Raw genomic sequence first — 16,774 nt, 5'->3', positions numbered from 1 at the left:
GTTTTTTGGGGTTTATAGACAAGAAAAAGCTGAACTCTAGGGAGGGTAAGGGAAATTGTCCACATTTAACTATTGGTGAATCAATAGGAATCCACATCTCCTGCCTACAAGTCTTAGTCATTTTGTGTTTGGTTGGTTGGTTAGTTGCTTGGTCAGTTGTTTTAAGACTTCAGATGCATTGAATTGGATTATTTCTTTGGTTCATTTCATGCTCTCCTTACTAGTCCATGCATGGCTCTGTTTTATTTAGTTACATAGTAATTTTATAGGGCAATACTTGTCCCGTGAACATAAAAGCTGAGATATTAACAATTGATCATCATATAAAATTCCTCCCCATTCGTTTCCCCTGCCTCCCCTTACCTGGTATCACCAATATTCTGAATACTACATTCATTGTTCCATTGCTTCCCTTTTCATATATTTATACATGACTATATTTTATAGGGGGGTTATGTTTTTATTTTTGTTTTTATTTTTTTTGTTTTATTTAAACACATATCTTTGTTGATTTCAGAGAGAGGAAAGGAGAGGGAGAGAGAGAGAGAGAAACATCAATGATAAGAGAGTCATTGATCGGCTGCCTCCTGCACACCCCCCACTGGGGATCGAGCCCGCAACCCGGGCATGTGCCCCGACCGGGAATCGAACCCTGATCGCCTGGATCCTAGGTCGACGCTCAGCCACTGAGCCACGCCCGGCCGGGCTATGTTTTTATTTTTAATCTTATGAAAAGTGTATCATGTCATATGCAATATTTGAAGGTTATGTCATGCTGTATATAATTTGGGGGCCAATTGTGTGATTGGAGTTCTTTTTACCAACACAACTAGGTAATCACAGTACACCCACACGCACCAGCCCCTGGTGTGCGTATGTGTATGTGCATGCATATATATTTATAATGTAAAGACTACATCAAACTACCCACTCTCTTCAAGTTGAGACATATTTAAACGCACTCTACCTATACATTATATAGTAAAGACCCATTTGTTCAACAAATATTTACAGGATGCCCTCCATGTGCTGTGATACATCCGTGCAGAATAGATACACTGGTCCCCCCGAACATTCCTGATCTCATGGAAATAGCATGTATATATAATCAGAGGCAGACAATAAATAGAATAGACGTGTAAAATATACAAAATGTTAGGTGGTAAGTGCTAGGGAGAAAAATCATGCAAGGCCTTTAAGGACTGGGGTTTGCGATTTAAACAGCAGGGTGCTGGGCGGTGCACTGGGGTGGGGTGAGCGCGGAGAGTCCCTGTTCGGGGGGTGACACGGCGGTAACTTGCGGGAGCCAACTCTTCGGACAGCCCCACGCTTGTCCTGTTATGTCTGCAAAACGACGGCTCGGTCGCTACCGATGGTGCCCCAGAGGGAGTTTTTTTGCAGCTCGCCCCCCGCTCAGTTAAAATCGCCGCCTGACCGCCGGCGCCCACCCCCTCGGCCCGTCGCCGCGCCAGCTCCTCCCCAGCCCGGGCGCGGGGCAGGTGCGCGCCGCCCCCTGGCGGCTCGGGGACGCGGGGACGCGCGCGCGCGCCCGGCCGCAGCCTCTGGGCAGGGACGCTCGGCAGCTGCGGCGGCTGGTGCGGGCGCCCACGTCAGGCCGGGAGGAGGGGGAGCGGGGCGACGGAGGGAGACATGAGGCAGCCGGGCAGGAAGCGAGAAAGAGTTCGGCGGAGAGGGAGTGAGTTGTAGAGACGCCGCGAGCAGGACCTGCGCTGCGGGAGCGGTGGCCGCCGGCTGCCGCCTGCTCCGCGCTCGCCGCGCCCGCGTTCAGCACCGCCGGGGGAACAGCTCCCGGGCCCGCAGCCGCCGCAGCCCCGCCGCCGGGGCACCGAGCGAGCGCCGGGCGCGCGCCTCCCTCGCCCCCCGCCGGCGGCCTCGGGAAGCCTGAAGAAGCCGGAGCAGAATGTACCAGGGACACATGCAGGTAAGCGTCCCCGCGGAACCGGAGAGGGACCGAGGGGCTCCCCAAGAGCGAGGCGGCCCGCCAAGTTCCCGCGGCCAGCGCTGCCTTCACGCAATTCAACAAGTGCGGCGGCGAGCGTGACCGCGGCGGTCTGCCCGGGCGGCGGCACGGGCGGCGCGGGGGTGGGCGGCCCGCGGGAAGGCCGCCGCGCAACTTCGCTCGGGGAAGTTTGCTTTCCGGGCACTGCCCGAGCCTGTGTCTTTAGAAGCCCGGGGAGCCAGAGGGACCCCGGAGCCACCGCGTTTCCGCTGTAATCCTGCTGATGCCACTGGGCTGTATGTCAGCTGAAGGGCAAACACGAATGGGAAAGACGACGCTTTTCCTCTCCCAGCCGCAAAGGTTTCTCCGCAGAACACTTTGCACTTTTCATTATTTTTTAAAGTGATCTCTTTAAAATGGTTTGTGGTGTATTTCCCCCCTTCAGATGATGGGACGGTGTCACCTGTCCCTACAGTCACAGGATGACTTAGGAAGATGAGTTTCAAACATATGTCCGGGAGGCTCCAATGTTTTCCAGGGGAGGTGCCTTGGGCCCTCAGTGCTCATCTGAGCTGAGCCGCCGCTTCTCCCCCGTGCACCCCACTCTCGGGCAAGATTACTTTAACCTTGACTCCAGTTTCCATTCACACGGCTGCCTCTTCCTTACAAAGGAAGGTGTGTGCTTGGGGGGTGGGGGGGGATGAAATACTGGCTCAGCTTCTTAAGTATGAACTGAGCTCTTCTTGCTTTTCCTAAATGCTTTGGTCATCAGGTTTCATGCTCGGGCTTCCTTTCCACTCCAGAATGGTCAAGCACAGTTACTGCATGTGTTGTCTTTACCCTAGTGTGTAACGTGTGTGACTACTGAGCATGTTGCCTCTGTGTCTTTTAGAGTAATTGAACATAGATAGATATGTTGTTGCATTCATGACTTAGGACTACCCAATATTTAATTTCCAAGTCTGGGGTGGGGGGTAAGAGGGGAAATTCCTTTGGACTATAATTTACTTTTATATAAAATGACATTGTATCATATTGCTAAGTTTTGAAAGAATTCTGAACCAGCACTATCAGAATTCCAAAAGCATTTCCCATATTGCTGACGTTTTCCTGTTTTGAAAATTATTAATGGGATTATATCACAGTTGATGGACAATAATTAGTGACTGAAGTATATTTCTAAATATATATAGCAAATATCACCTGCATGTTTCTTATTAAAGCTACACTAACTGGAAAGTTTAGTAACAAAGAAGCATTCCAACAATGACTGCTGAAAAATTAACAAAAGATTATTACTATAGTTTTATGCTTCACCTCCACCCAAGAATGATACTTGCAATGTTATACATTATCTATTATCCCTAAACAGTTTCTCTATACGAGCAAAATAGGATGGTTTTAATAAATAGAGTCATTCTTCAGAAAATTGCTCATTTACACAAAATTCATAATTGACTACTTAGGCAATTTACAAAAACTTTCCACGTCATGTTTGCTTGTTTGTTTGTTTGTTTGAATGAAGAATTGAAGCAGCAATCTGGTAAATCCACAAATCCCAAAACAATTTTAACTCAATTTTCTGAATATTTCAAGGGAGGATGTTATTGAAACTTGAATTATCTAGAACATTGTCTGCGGGTTTCATTTCACTTTGAGAGAATAGACAAATTGTAAGACTCTGCACATGCTCCAGACTTCATGGTTTTTTTTGCCTGTGCACTGCTGTAACAACAAATATGATGGCTTGCAGTAAAACTCACAAATCTCTGCTGCCAAGCTGAACTTGAAAGTGCAACTAAATAAAGACTGTAATAAAGATATGCTTGCCAAAATTTCAGAGCACAGCAATTTTTTCTATTTATTATTGACCATTAATTTTAAACATAAAACTTCTAAGGCTTTACTCATTTAGTAGCTATTAAATGGTATGATCATCTGAGTGGGAATTTCCTCTCCCTGAAAAAAAAAAAAAATGCTTATTACAGCCTAATTCATAATATAGTCATTTGCTTATATTTTAAAATCCCAACATCTCCTTCAAAGAATCATATGTACCCTGTAGACAAAAATCTTCCTCATATTAGTATATTTAGATTAAGTAATCTTTCCCTATCAGAGATAGCATCATCTTCCCGTGTGTACCTGACTCTAATCTCAAAGAATAAGAAACATATCCCAAACACTCCAAAGGGTTTGTTATTAAAAATATGAATACGTATTTGGTGAAGTGGACCAGAATGAGCAGCTTTACTAGCATTTCTGCCAACTTTGGAGTTTGTTTGAAACACTAGTGTTTCTTAGCTAATACCTTCAAACAGGAGTGAAACAGAGAAGATTTGCCATCATTTGCTATACCTTCTAATTCTTCTCTGTTTTATATCCAAGAGATTTTTAAATAAAATGCTTTTTTAAATAGACCGCCTGGAGTGGAAGAGGTGTTCACATGAAGCTTTAAAAAGTAGTCGAATTTAAAACTCCTGTAGTGCCTTTGTTTTTGCAACTTAATGATTTTGTAAATAAAGTCTTTTAATTGTTATATATATGGCCAATTCATCCAGTTTACTGTAGAAACTGAATTTATTTTAGAAGCCACAAACTTTTAAAAACACTCTGTCAGATCATTAGAAGATAAATTTGACATCTATTACAGGTAGATAAACAGAGCATAGCACAGTAGCGTATATTTCTTGGTTTCATAGTAAATGTCACAGGTATATTTATCAGAAGCAGGGCCCCAGAGCTGTGCTGTTTTCCAGCTGCTGCACCAATTATTTCCAAGGGGAATTTATCACCCTAGCAACTTAAGCAAAGGTTGTTTCTTTAGTAGCTGTTTTAGATTTACTTTTTCCCCCTTTGACCAATTGGGCTGATGGTGATTGTATATACTTGGCATCAATTCTACTAAACTCTCTATTCCAAATAGATAACCTGTGATCTGCATCCCTCCAGCACCTCTGTGTGCTATGTACTGTGATGCTTCTTTTATCTGTACGTAAGTTAACACTGCCAATTAAAGCAAAATAGTTATTTCTTTAATCAAACTTTTTTCTGGAATTGTAGAGCAATATAATTTCAATTTTGAACTAAGATTTGTTTTTTAATTATTAATAAAGCACCCACAATAATGTTTTTGTTTAAAAATAGCTATTTCAGAAGGCAGAACAAAAAACTGTTTTTAATTATAACTAATCTTTATTATAAGCACTCAAAACAGGCTTTTTCTGACTTCCTCAAGTCATCTGAGGAACCTTTCCACACCCTCTGCCTTCACAAGATAAAAAAACTAAAGAAAATTTCAATGGAAAAATTACAAGATTATTAACAGGCCTAAAAGTAGTCATTTTATTTGTCTATTCCCTGGAGGGGTTTTGTGTTTGTCTTTATTTATGACTTTGCTTAGGCTTTTTTTTAAAAAAGTCTTCACGAAGGGGAACAGCTTGGGTAACACAAATTATGTTAATGCGTCAGATCTGGCCACTTGGGATTCATTTGGGTTCACTAGAAACAACACACAGAAGCCAGTGCAAGGCAAGATTTTGGAATGTTGTTTTCAACATCTGTAACAGCAGTCTGTCGTCATTGAGATCCTGCAAAACTATAAAATAGACAGTATTTAACACGGGTACCTCCACTTCTCTAACATAATCATTTTTCCCCTCCTGATGTCACCATTTTCTGTCCTGCATCATTTCTTTATTAAGCCGTTGTTAACAAAGACCTAATTAATACCAGCACCCCACTCATACACACCTCGCAGTATATTTGCGCTTCTGGAGGAGAAGGGTGGTTTGGGGTGGGGATTGGGGCTTATTTTAAGGAGAAGCAACGCTGGCCTGAGGTTGGGGTTGGTTGTGTTGCTTTGGTCACGGGGAGCTTCTGCCTTTCCCTCTCCCCCCAACTCAGATGGCACCTGCCCTCCTCAGGGTCTCCCTATTAGTGATAATGGGCATCAGTACAATGAATTGATTGCCTGAACTATTATTAACTAGGACTCTACTGAAGGAAATTCACGGACAGTGAGGCTAATGTCAAAGTTACGACACAAGCTTCGGCAAGACCCCGAAGTGCCTTTCCCTGTATTTACAAGCAAATCGTGCTTGGTATGAGTGTAATATCGAGCTTCTAACACTTCCAAATGATAACACTTCTGCTATAATGTTGCAGAATATTTGATTAGCCTGCAAATTTTAGTCCTCAGCCTTACCCACCAACAGTTTACATTATGCACTTACTGTAAGAAACACAATATGTTCTTCCTAGATTTTGTTTATGGTTTATAAACATTCTTCCTAAAAATATGTGTTTGAACAAAATTTTTCAGCATATGAATGTTTTGACTATACAGCATTTATAAAGTAAAGAATAAGAGAAGGTTAGAACAGAACTTGTTAAGTTTAAAATCCTGAATCCCTCTCTAGTAGTGCTACTGCGAGCCTAGGAAACATTAAGATGCGATGCATCGTGTAGTCAAAACATCTGGCAGGCTGCTTTCCTACGCTTTGCATTGAGATCACATGTTGCCAGCATGGGCATAAGCTAGAGGTGTTTAAAGGTTTTATCTTCTGAAATTCTTGATACTTCTATGGGATTACTATTGTGCATTTCTTGCACTAAATGTGAAAGCAAACCCTCGCCTAATGTTTCCTTATTAAAAGACCTAAGTCTGATCTAAACATTTTGGGACATCTGAACATGATGTAATTTCAAATACACGAGTAGAGAAGATGAGGTTGCCAAGTTTCTGAAACATCTATCACCTTTTCATAATTCGAATTTATGTAAGGGAAAAAATCATCTTGAACTGCGGCATGTAAATCAGAGAACAGAGTGCTATAAATGGGGGGTTACATTTCTTTCGATGGCCCCTTCTTTATCTCCGCTTCACCCAATCCCACTGGTCCTCACCTGTGCCATCCCCTCTACTGGGAATACCAAATGGAAGACTTCTTTCCCCAGTCTGTTACAAAGGACTTTTATATCTTACATGTTATTATATGATGCAGGATATAAACAAGAAGATAGCTAATACCCTGTTGGTTCAATATCTAAACCGTTGCTGAGTGTTCAGAGCTTAGCGTGTAGTACAGCACGCTGCCTATATTGCCTCATAACATCATTTTTTACTGACCCTTACTAGTATAATATACTAGTTCTTCTGTTAAAACTCCATTATAGAAATGATGATGATTATTCTCCATGTGAGACTTTTCTATATCAATCACCCTTATGTATTATTTTTAGACAATCACTGTTAGAAATTTCCCAGCTGAAAAATAATGAGCTGGCTTAGATAGGAAGAGGCTGGTCACGCACCGTTTCATCGAAAAGAAGCCCGCAGAGCCCCGCTCAGCTCTGAAGGGGGCGAAAGCGAGCCGGCTGGGAGGGTTTCACTGCAGGTGCCTGCGCAGCTCCCCGGAGCCCCTGCTCCTGCGGACACTTCAGGGAAACCACACGGACCCTGCAAGTGGGCCTTGGAGAGGTGACAACTTTTTTATCTCAGCAGAAGGCCATATGGTGGTCTATGAATCATGGAGATTCCAAGGGAGGATTGGTGCTTCTGAGATGCCAGAAATCTACCTAGGGAGCTACAACATTCCTACTCCTACATGCCCTCTTTAAAATTACATGGTTCTTAAAGCAACTGGCATGGGAAAGGAATTCAAAACCATTTCATTTGAGTATTGATTGAAGAAACTGGGGATGCTCGGCTTGGGAAGTAAAGACTCAAGGACACCATAATGACTCTACACAAATACCTACAGAGTTATTATGTAGGAAGGGGACAGAATTGTTCTGTGTAGGCTTGAGGGAAAACACTGGTATCATATCAGTGTGAAGTAAAAAGTTTCCTCAAGATAATGACAGTAACAAGACCTTGGACACAGCACGCAGTTCCCACGGTGGCGAGATGCTTACTTGGAGCTGAAGGAGGCCTAGAATGAAGAAGTGGATCCCACAGGTGAGCAGAGCGTGTCCCTGCACACACAGGCCTCTGCCCAAGACCGTTGTGCCTTGTGCAGGAAGCCCAGTGAACACCGTTGATGGCATGTGTGCCTGTGTGTCTCACCCAATATGGCTGTAGTCAACTGAAGTAATGACCTAGAGTAAGCAAAATCCAAGCTGCCCTGAGGGGAATAGTCCCTAGTTACCTGAAAGGATGTGGATGAACATCAGACAGAGCCATGCCAGTATCATCATGCAAAGTGATAAACAAATAGTAAAAGGTCAGGAAATATGGAACCTTTTTAAGGAAATGAGAAAGAGGAAAACATTTAAACATGATGAGAAGATGGAGCTCCTAGAGCAGCAAAACATCTTTTTACCCCCTTTCACATGGCTGTTAACTAACATGCTTCTACTGGGTGGTACCCTTTGATCATGTGGCGACTTGGCGTCTGATTGGGCAGGTGACTGTGTGCACTCGAACCACCTGGGAGCTTGTTGGAAATGCAGAATCTCAGGTCCCACCACAAACCTACTGACTCAGAAGTTGAAAATTCCAAGATATCCAGTGATTTATACGCACCTTAACATTTCAGAAGCACTGATCTGAAAGTGTCTGTGTAGAGGACAGGGCCTGATCTACGGCACCGAGAACATAGCAAAAACCTTGATTCTTGGGGAGCTTTCTGATATCACAGAGGCGTGATGAGGTCCCTGACAGAGGAGCTGGCAACAGCAACTCTCACATGTTTGAATAAAATTTCTTCCTTATATTGACACCATAATCTCCGCTCAATTGTTTGTAGTTTTTTCATCTGGAAAAAGCACAATAAACCTATTATGTTCCACCTGAATAAAAGAAACCTTCAAATATTGAGAGAACTATCATGTCTCCATCCCATTAAATTTTCTCTTCTCTATGATAAACAGCCTGGTTCACTCAACTGTTTCTCATAATGACATTTCTGATGTTTTAATGGCTCCATGAAAATATGGCCCTCTGAACAAGACACATTGCTCAAGATGTGATCTGACCAGTGTCAAGCACTTTGAGATTATTTATCTCTTGGGACAGACATCTACTCAGACAGCCAAAGACTACTTTAGCATCTTTAGACTAAATTGTTCTCTAACTTGCTCTAGTGTTTCTATTTTCTGAATAAATTGGGAATTATTTCACAGATGTTAGGTCTTTATACCAGAATAATCTTGGATCCAAATGTGCTCATTAGAGAAAAAAAAGCATTAAAATATTCTACATTAACAATTCATTTTGTCTCTAACAATTGCACTAGTATTCAGTTTGAGGTCACTGAATCCTGGGTCTGAAGGACTCTTGAAAATGTTTTGTTCAAGTATCTCATTCCACAGATGAGAAAACTGAGGTTCAGAATAGTAGGAGACTTGCTCGAGTCTCGCATAGGTTAGTTAACAGAGCTGGGATTGGAGTAAAAGCTGCCTTACCCCAGTGTGCTATGTACATTACACTGTCATTCTTTATTGTGATGTTTATTACAATAAAAAAAATCTAAGTGAAAGTAAACATTATAGGAAACCACCAGATGTTTACAAATGTCCAGGTGTTTGACATTTAGTCATAAAAATTGATATTTTTCTGCTTTTCAGTTTTAGTATAACTCTTTGATATTTTATGTGTTCAGTTTTGGAAGTCGTTTGGCTAACAGTGGAAGAAAGCCTAATCTGTATGTGTGTTTTAAAAGTGAAATGAGGCCTTGACTGGTGTGGCTCAGTGTGTGGCTCGGTTGGTTGAGTGTCATCTCATGCACCAAAAGGCCAAAAGGTCACCATTTCAATTCCAGGTCAGGGCACATGCCCAGGGTTTCAAGCTCAATCCCCAGTAGGGGGTGTGCAAGAGACAGCAGATCGATGTTTCTCAGATAGATGTTTCTCTCTCTCCCTTCCACTCTTTCTAAAATCAATAAAAACATATTTTTAAAAAAAGTTAAATGAGGCCCTATGAAAAGTTGTATAATTTATTTTCCTAAAGGTATTCCCATTCTCTCATCTTGGACTGACTAGATTGACCATTTGAGTGAACTGGTTTGATAGGTTCTTGGAACTAGCTGCCTAAATATACAAGTAAGTCAATCAGGTGTTCTTAACTGTAAGCAACAGAGACCAATTCTGGCTTATTTAAACAGAAAAAAATATTTATTAAAAATATAGTTATACAATTAATAAGCATAGAGAGAATGATGACAGTAGAAGAATCACCATTTTGAAATCATAAATTGACTCAAGTGGGAGTGATTAATGAATGCTAAATCCGAGGAAGGGGTCAGTTGGAGGAGAAATAGAATATTTACATAACATCAAAATATCATCCATATAAATTGCAAAAGAAAAAAATTGTAACTTTTCAATGGAGAAATTGGACAATGCCCTAACTATATAATCAAAATCACTATCACCAGTAAGGTGATCATCTGGGCGTCCACCTCTGGGTGTGATGCCCTGAGAAGCACACGGCATCACCCAGGTAATACTATTGCTGAGAAAGCACAGCCTGAAACTAACCATGAGAAAATCCCAGAGAAACCCAAGATGAGGGATACTCTCGAAAATAAGCAGATTATGTTTTTCAAAACTATCAATGTCATGAAAAACAAGGAAGAACTGAGATGTTTACAAATTAAAATACTAAAGAGACATGACAGCTAAATGCAATACACGATCCTGGACTGGATCTCAGAGGGGGGGGAAAAATTGTTACAAAGCACACCACTGGCATAATTGGAACTTGAATATGGACTGGAGATTAGATTAGCATTTGTGTTATATTTCCTGATTTTGGTAACCAGCTGTGACTACATAAGAGAATATTCTTGTTCATTGGAAATACATGCTGCAGTATGAAGGGGGAAAGGGGCATAGTGTATGTAACCTACTCTCAAGTGATTTGGATTAATGAAAATAATATGTATGATATATTTACATATATATTTACAGAGAGAGAGAGGAAGCAAATATAGCAAAATGTTAAAAATTGACAAATCTGGGGAAAGGATATTATGGAAGTCCATTATACTATTCTTGCAATTTTTCTGTAGGCTTAAGATTATTTTAAAATATAAAGGTTTTTTTAATGTTTACAACAAGTACATTGGAGCACTCACAGACTCCTAGAAGTAAGTTTGAGATGGAGGGACCAGGCAGAGGTGCAACCCCAGTCAAACTCCAAACCAGACGAGTACAGACCCCATGGCTGCCCTCCCAGGATAAGGCGCATTGGGGCTTGTAACCCTGACACCCCCGTTTGGACACTGGCTCAGCCGCTGGGCACTGCTGCTGTGCTGGAGCTTCGGTTGCTGCCCCCCACTGTCGGGATGAATTCTCTACCACAGCCGCTTCAGTGTGCCCCCAAATCCCAATGCAAAGCGGGGGCAGGCGTGGCTGGTTGGAGGAGCCAAGGTACACATCCATACCCAGACAGCCTGGGAAAGCTCCTGTCTGCTTACCACCAATATTCCAAAAGTGGGAATCTCCCAACTATAGTTTAGATTTGGGAAAGTTAAAAAAAAAAAAAGCCAATGTCCACTCTAACATGTTATAGCTACTGCCTGAGAGTAAAATGAACACCTCTCTATCTTGACTCAAGTCCAGTCTGCCTGGAGGGATGAGTTAAAAGAAAATAATTCTATTTAAGCCCTGCGCTTATTTTTCGCTACCTGCCATTACATGCAGGCCTGCAGGAGAGTAGTGTAAAGCTAGAGTGTGTTGGTTTGTCAAATCACGAAGCAAAGAAGAGCAGAGAGCTCCCTCCATCCTTCATCAACGTCCATCTGGTACTCACTCCTGCTCTTTTCGAGAAATTGGGAAGAACCCTGTGAAGATTTAGTAATTATGGAATTAAATTAAATACATATAATGAACCTTGGTGATAAGAACTTTCCCCTCCATATGCAGGAATTTAATGTGGAAAACTGGACACATTAGTGTTTCATAGTCCTCCAAAGGATGATTAAAATCAAGATGCCACGTGCATGGGTCTCATACTGACATGCAGTCTATTATACAAGAATTACGTAAGACAAAAAGAGTGTTCTAACGCTTAAGGCAAGATTAAATGAGAATAGCATCTTGGAGATAGAAAGGTCTTTAGAGTTCCACGTAGCACAACTTTGTTATTTCACATGTGAGGAAAGGGAGGGCTAGGTCTTGAGGGAATTAATTGCTTCTCCCCAAAATGGAAAACAAAAAAATATGCTAAAAGGCTTTCAAATGGCATGCACCATACATCACGCAGTAACCCCTCAAATTTGAAGAGGCTACAAAAACTTCATGGTTAACAGCTTGAGCTCCAGGATCAGACCGCCTCAAATTCAAATCCTGGCTTCACGATGTGTATCTGTGTGATTCTGCGCCAATACCTTATCCTCACACACCTCACTGTCCTCGTCTGTGACGTGGGAACGCACGTGCCCTGGCACTGGGATGACTTTGTGAGGATTAGCTCCTACGGGTCTATAGAGCTGGCCGAGTGTCGCGTGCACAGTGTGCCGAGGAAGGAGCTCGGCCGCCGCACTGCCTGTTGTACTTGGTTGTTTACAGCGGTGACAGATGATTGATTTTCTTGTTCTGTCACAGCTCTCGATTTTCTTTTTTCATTTTCCCATCCCCAAACTCTTGCCTTCTACATACCGAATATTTCCTGGTCTTTTAATATTCAACTCCAATGTTCTCTCCTCAGTGAGTGCTGCTCTGCGCCCCGCCAGCACCCTCCCCCCCCGATGCAGATTTATGGGTGTCTTCCTAATGCTGCCTTAGCACCTGATGTGCATCGCTAAGACCGCAACAGACGTGTCACTTTAGTTATTTATTTTTGTCAGTCTCCCCAACTATTGTAAGCCCATCTGTGGTAATGACTGTGTTCAGTAATCTTTATATCTCTAGAGACCCTCAGTGCCAAGTGCGCACCATTAATGCAGTATTGTGAAGGAGTGAATTGGTGAGTGAATGGACGAATGAAAGAGTGAACGGATTGGAAGGTCCCTTACTGTCCTGAGTCAGAGCTCCAAAGCGGGATGTTCTCTCTGACTCTAAGACACACGCAGCCCCAGAACCTGGCCTATTCCCATGAGTTTCAGGAGCAAGCACATATCAAGTGCAGTTTCCACACACTTGAAAGGGAATCAATTACAGGGAAACCTTATAAACCTTATAATTAGATTGCCACTGTAATTAACCAACACCCTGCTGTCAAAGCAGTCTACGCAGTTTAATGGGTTCAACCTCTTCAAAGCCTGAGGACAGTCTGGGGCTGCAGACTTAAAAACGTAATAGATTCTTCTAATGGTTTCTAACTATATGTCTCACTGGCCAAGGTCATTTGGAATTAGAGTTCATGCCTCTAGGATTCTAGAGACCTCTCACCACCTCAGCTAGTTGTCAACAGTGATTTTTATTATAGTGCTAACACACACATTCCTGTGACCATGGAGACAACAGGACATCATAGTCAGAACAGCCCCAGGAGGCCATCATATGCTTACACCCAGTTGTAAGGGTTATTTACACCTCCAGCCCTGACTTCCCCAGTTACACACCCACACCCCCCCCCCCCCCACACACACATTTTTCTATGGATCCAATAAAGGAGCTGCACTCACAGTGGTCATCCAAGGGACATGTCCATTTTGTGAGCCTATCTAAATATGGAGATCTTATTATTATATCTCCCACAGTTACTCTGACCTGGGAGCCTGAGATACGGAGGTGTAATTCTTCCCATTCAAAGACAGTGTAAAAAGATTTCAAAATCAGCCTGGCCAGGCGTGGCTCAGTGGTTGAACATCGACCTAGGATCGGGGTTCGATTCCAGGTCAGGGCACGTGCCCGGGTTGCAGGCTTGATCAGTGACTCTCATCATTGATGTTTCTATCTCTGTCTCTCCCTCTCCTTTCCTCTCTCTGAAATCAATAAAGATATATTAAAAAAAAAAAAAAGATTTCAAAATCACATGTCCAAGCTCTCTCTAATAAGAGAGAGGAAGTAACTGTGCCAGTGAATCATGCCACCGGTGAGCCAAATACACAGACTGCCTTTTTCCCTGGCGAACACAACCCCACACACAGACACACAATTTGGCAAGTGGAGTTAGAGGGTTGGATTTCAGACGTGATTTGTGCCTCTCATCCAGCCATCCTTGCACAACCATATATATGGCTCTGGCACAGTGATTAGAGCGTCGGCCTCCAGACTGAAGGGTCCCAGGTTCGTTTCTGTCCAAGGGCACCTATGTGTAGGAGGCAACCAATCAATGTCAATGTCTCTCTCTCTCCCTTCTACTGTCTCTGAAAAGCAATGGAAAAAATATCCTCAGGTCAGGATTAAAAAAAAGAAAACTGATAATCTGTGCTGCAATAGTCATTTTTTGTGAGAGTCTCATAAAAATTAATCTTTAGAGTGCTTCAATGGGGTTTGGCAAAAGACATTTTATCTTTGTTGTGCTGATAAAGAGAATGTGGCGCACAGGGTTTGACTGCTTCACCCAAACTTCCACATCAAGTCAGTTGGGGACTGAGGGACAGAATATGGGTCTTCTGATTTTTACTCTATCGCTTAAGTCTACATAGAAAAGTCAGTCCACATTTCCACATCAGTACCTCAGCTACTGCCAAATGACTCAACTAGGATTTTACAAGTTTTCTGGAACATTGCATAACCTTGGACGGTAGAAATCTCTGATGCATCCTTCCTGCCAGTTACGCAAGACAGATGCTAAATCCATACAGCTTTATCAACTCTCTGGACTCAGTATCTATATATATTAACTGGACACCTTGAGAATGCTGTCGTGTATAATGGGGCACACTTTCCTCATGGAGTGCAGAACAGCAGTGACGCATCCATCTTTCTGTGCAGAAAGCCTCCCATGAATTGGAAATGCCCAGGAGGCCAAGAGAATAGTGAGACTGTGGGGTTAACCAGAGCCCAGAAGGCCAGTGTAGGGTCACTGTGTTGCATGTGTAGAAGCAGAATCTTGGGTTGTGTGTATAAACTATGCCAAAATATGCCCCCTCCAAATCTGTCACTTACCTAAATATTTTACTTTAATGTTTTATTTTGTACTTTGTTTGCTGTTATAAAAATATTCAAAATAATATGGTGGTAAGCCAAATTTTTTATGTTTTACTTGGATGCTTTAACCTCTATTAAGCCCATCCTTAAAATACCTGAAATTAGTATTGAAAAATTAGTCACTACTTATTTGGACTGCCTTTCCTAATTTCTTCTGCTCTTACCGATCTGTTTCTTTCAGGGAAAGAAAAAAATACCAGCTTTGTTGAAAGAGAACTTCTAAATGGCAGGATAAAGGCTACTGTGGAGGAAATATGCATAGATTTTACTAATCTCAATTGATATTAAAATATCTACTTAAAATGAAATCATTGTTTAGTAACATTTTTTAGCTCATGTCTTTGTGTTACTGTTGTTGTTTTCTTGTGATTGATTTCTAGTTTCATACCATTGTGCTCAGAGAAGATGCTTGATATGATTTCAATATTCTTGAATTTATTTAAACTTTCGTGTCCCAATATGTCGTCTATCCTAGAGAATGTTCCATGTTTGCTTGAAAAGAATGTATATGCTGCTGTTTTGGGATAAAATACTCTGAAGATATCAATTAAATGCATCTGATATAGTGTGTCATTTAACCTCACTGTTTCCTTGTTGATTTTCTGTCTGGAAGATCTATCTGTTGGTGTCAATGGGGTTTTAAATTCCTCTACTATGAGTATATTACTGTTGATTTCTTCCTTTATGTCCATCAAGATTTGGTTTACATATTTAGGCGCTCCTATGTTGGATACATAAATGTTTGCAAGGGTTACATCTTCTTGTTGGATTGTTTCCTTTATCATTGTATAGTGTCCTTCTTTGTCTCTTACTAGCCTTTGATTTAAAGTCTGCTTTGTCAGATATAAGTATTTCTACCCCAGCTTTTTTTTTTCATTTCTATTTGCATTAAATATCTTTTTCAATCCCTCTACTTTTAGTCCATGTGTATCTTTCATTCTGAGGTGGGTGTCTTGTAGACAGCATATATATGGGTCTTGTTTTCTTATCCATTCAGCTATCCTATGTCTTTTGATTGGAGCATTTAAATTTAAAGTGGTTATTGATTGGTATATGTTTGTTGCCATTTTAGTCTTTTAACTATGTTCTTCTGTTGTTTATTATTATTATTATTATTATTATTATTATTATTATTATTATTAAAGAAGACAACATTTCTTGTAATACTGGTATTGTAGTAACAAACTCCTTTAGCTTTTTCTTGTCTGGGAAGATCTTTATTTCTTCGATTTTAAATACTAACCTTGCTGGGGGAAGTAGTATTGGTTGGAGTTCCATGCTTTTCATTACTTTGAATATTTCATGCCAATCCTTTCTGGTCTGAAATGTTTCTGTTGAGAAATCACTTGACGATCTTATGGGAGCTCCATTGTAGGTAACTGTCTTTCTCTTGCTGCTTTTAGGATTGTCTCTTTGTCTTTAACCTTTGTCATTTTAATTATGATGTGTCTTGGTGTGGGCCTCAACGGGTTCATCTTGTTTGGGACTCTCTGCACTTTATGGACTTGTGTGTGTTTTTCCTTCACCAGATTAGGGAAGGTTTCAGTCATTATTTCATCAAATAGGTTCTCAGTCCCTTGCTCAGTCTCTTTTCCTTCTGGTACCCCTATGATACAGATATTGGTACACTTCATGTTGTCTCAAAGGTCCCTTAAACTATTTTCATTTTTTAAAATTCTTTTTCTTTTTACTGCTCTGATTCAATGTGTTCTGCTACCTTGTCTTTTAAATAGCTGATTCCATCCTCTGCTTTATCGAACCTGCTGT

At 41.6% G+C, this 16,774-nt stretch overlaps 1 protein-coding gene across 3 annotated transcripts in view; it reads left to right on the top strand.

Moving 5' to 3' along the window:
• The first annotated feature begins 1,555 nt into the window (after window positions 1-1,555).
• Window positions 1,556-16,774, top strand: part of PEX5L (peroxisomal biogenesis factor 5 like) — a 183,784-nt gene continuing 168,565 nt past the window's right edge. The window contains exon 1 of one of the 3 annotated variants that reach the window (XM_081139309.1): window positions 1,556-1,942. In XM_081139309.1, the coding sequence (XP_080995435.1) occupies window positions 1,922-1,942 (21 nt within the window). In that variant the 5' untranslated portion in view covers window positions 1,556-1,921. The remainder of the gene's footprint in view (window positions 1,943-16,774) is intronic. The other 2 variants (XM_081139311.1, XM_081139307.1) reach the window with 2 other exon arrangements.

This window comes from Miniopterus schreibersii (assembly GCF_964146895.1).
Source record: "Miniopterus schreibersii genome assembly, chromosome: 5".
In the NCBI taxonomy this organism is placed as follows: domain Eukaryota; kingdom Metazoa; phylum Chordata; class Mammalia; order Chiroptera; family Miniopteridae; genus Miniopterus; species Miniopterus schreibersii.
Note: the sequence above shows the minus strand (reverse complement) of the source record. Positions and strands in the feature narration are given on the sequence as shown.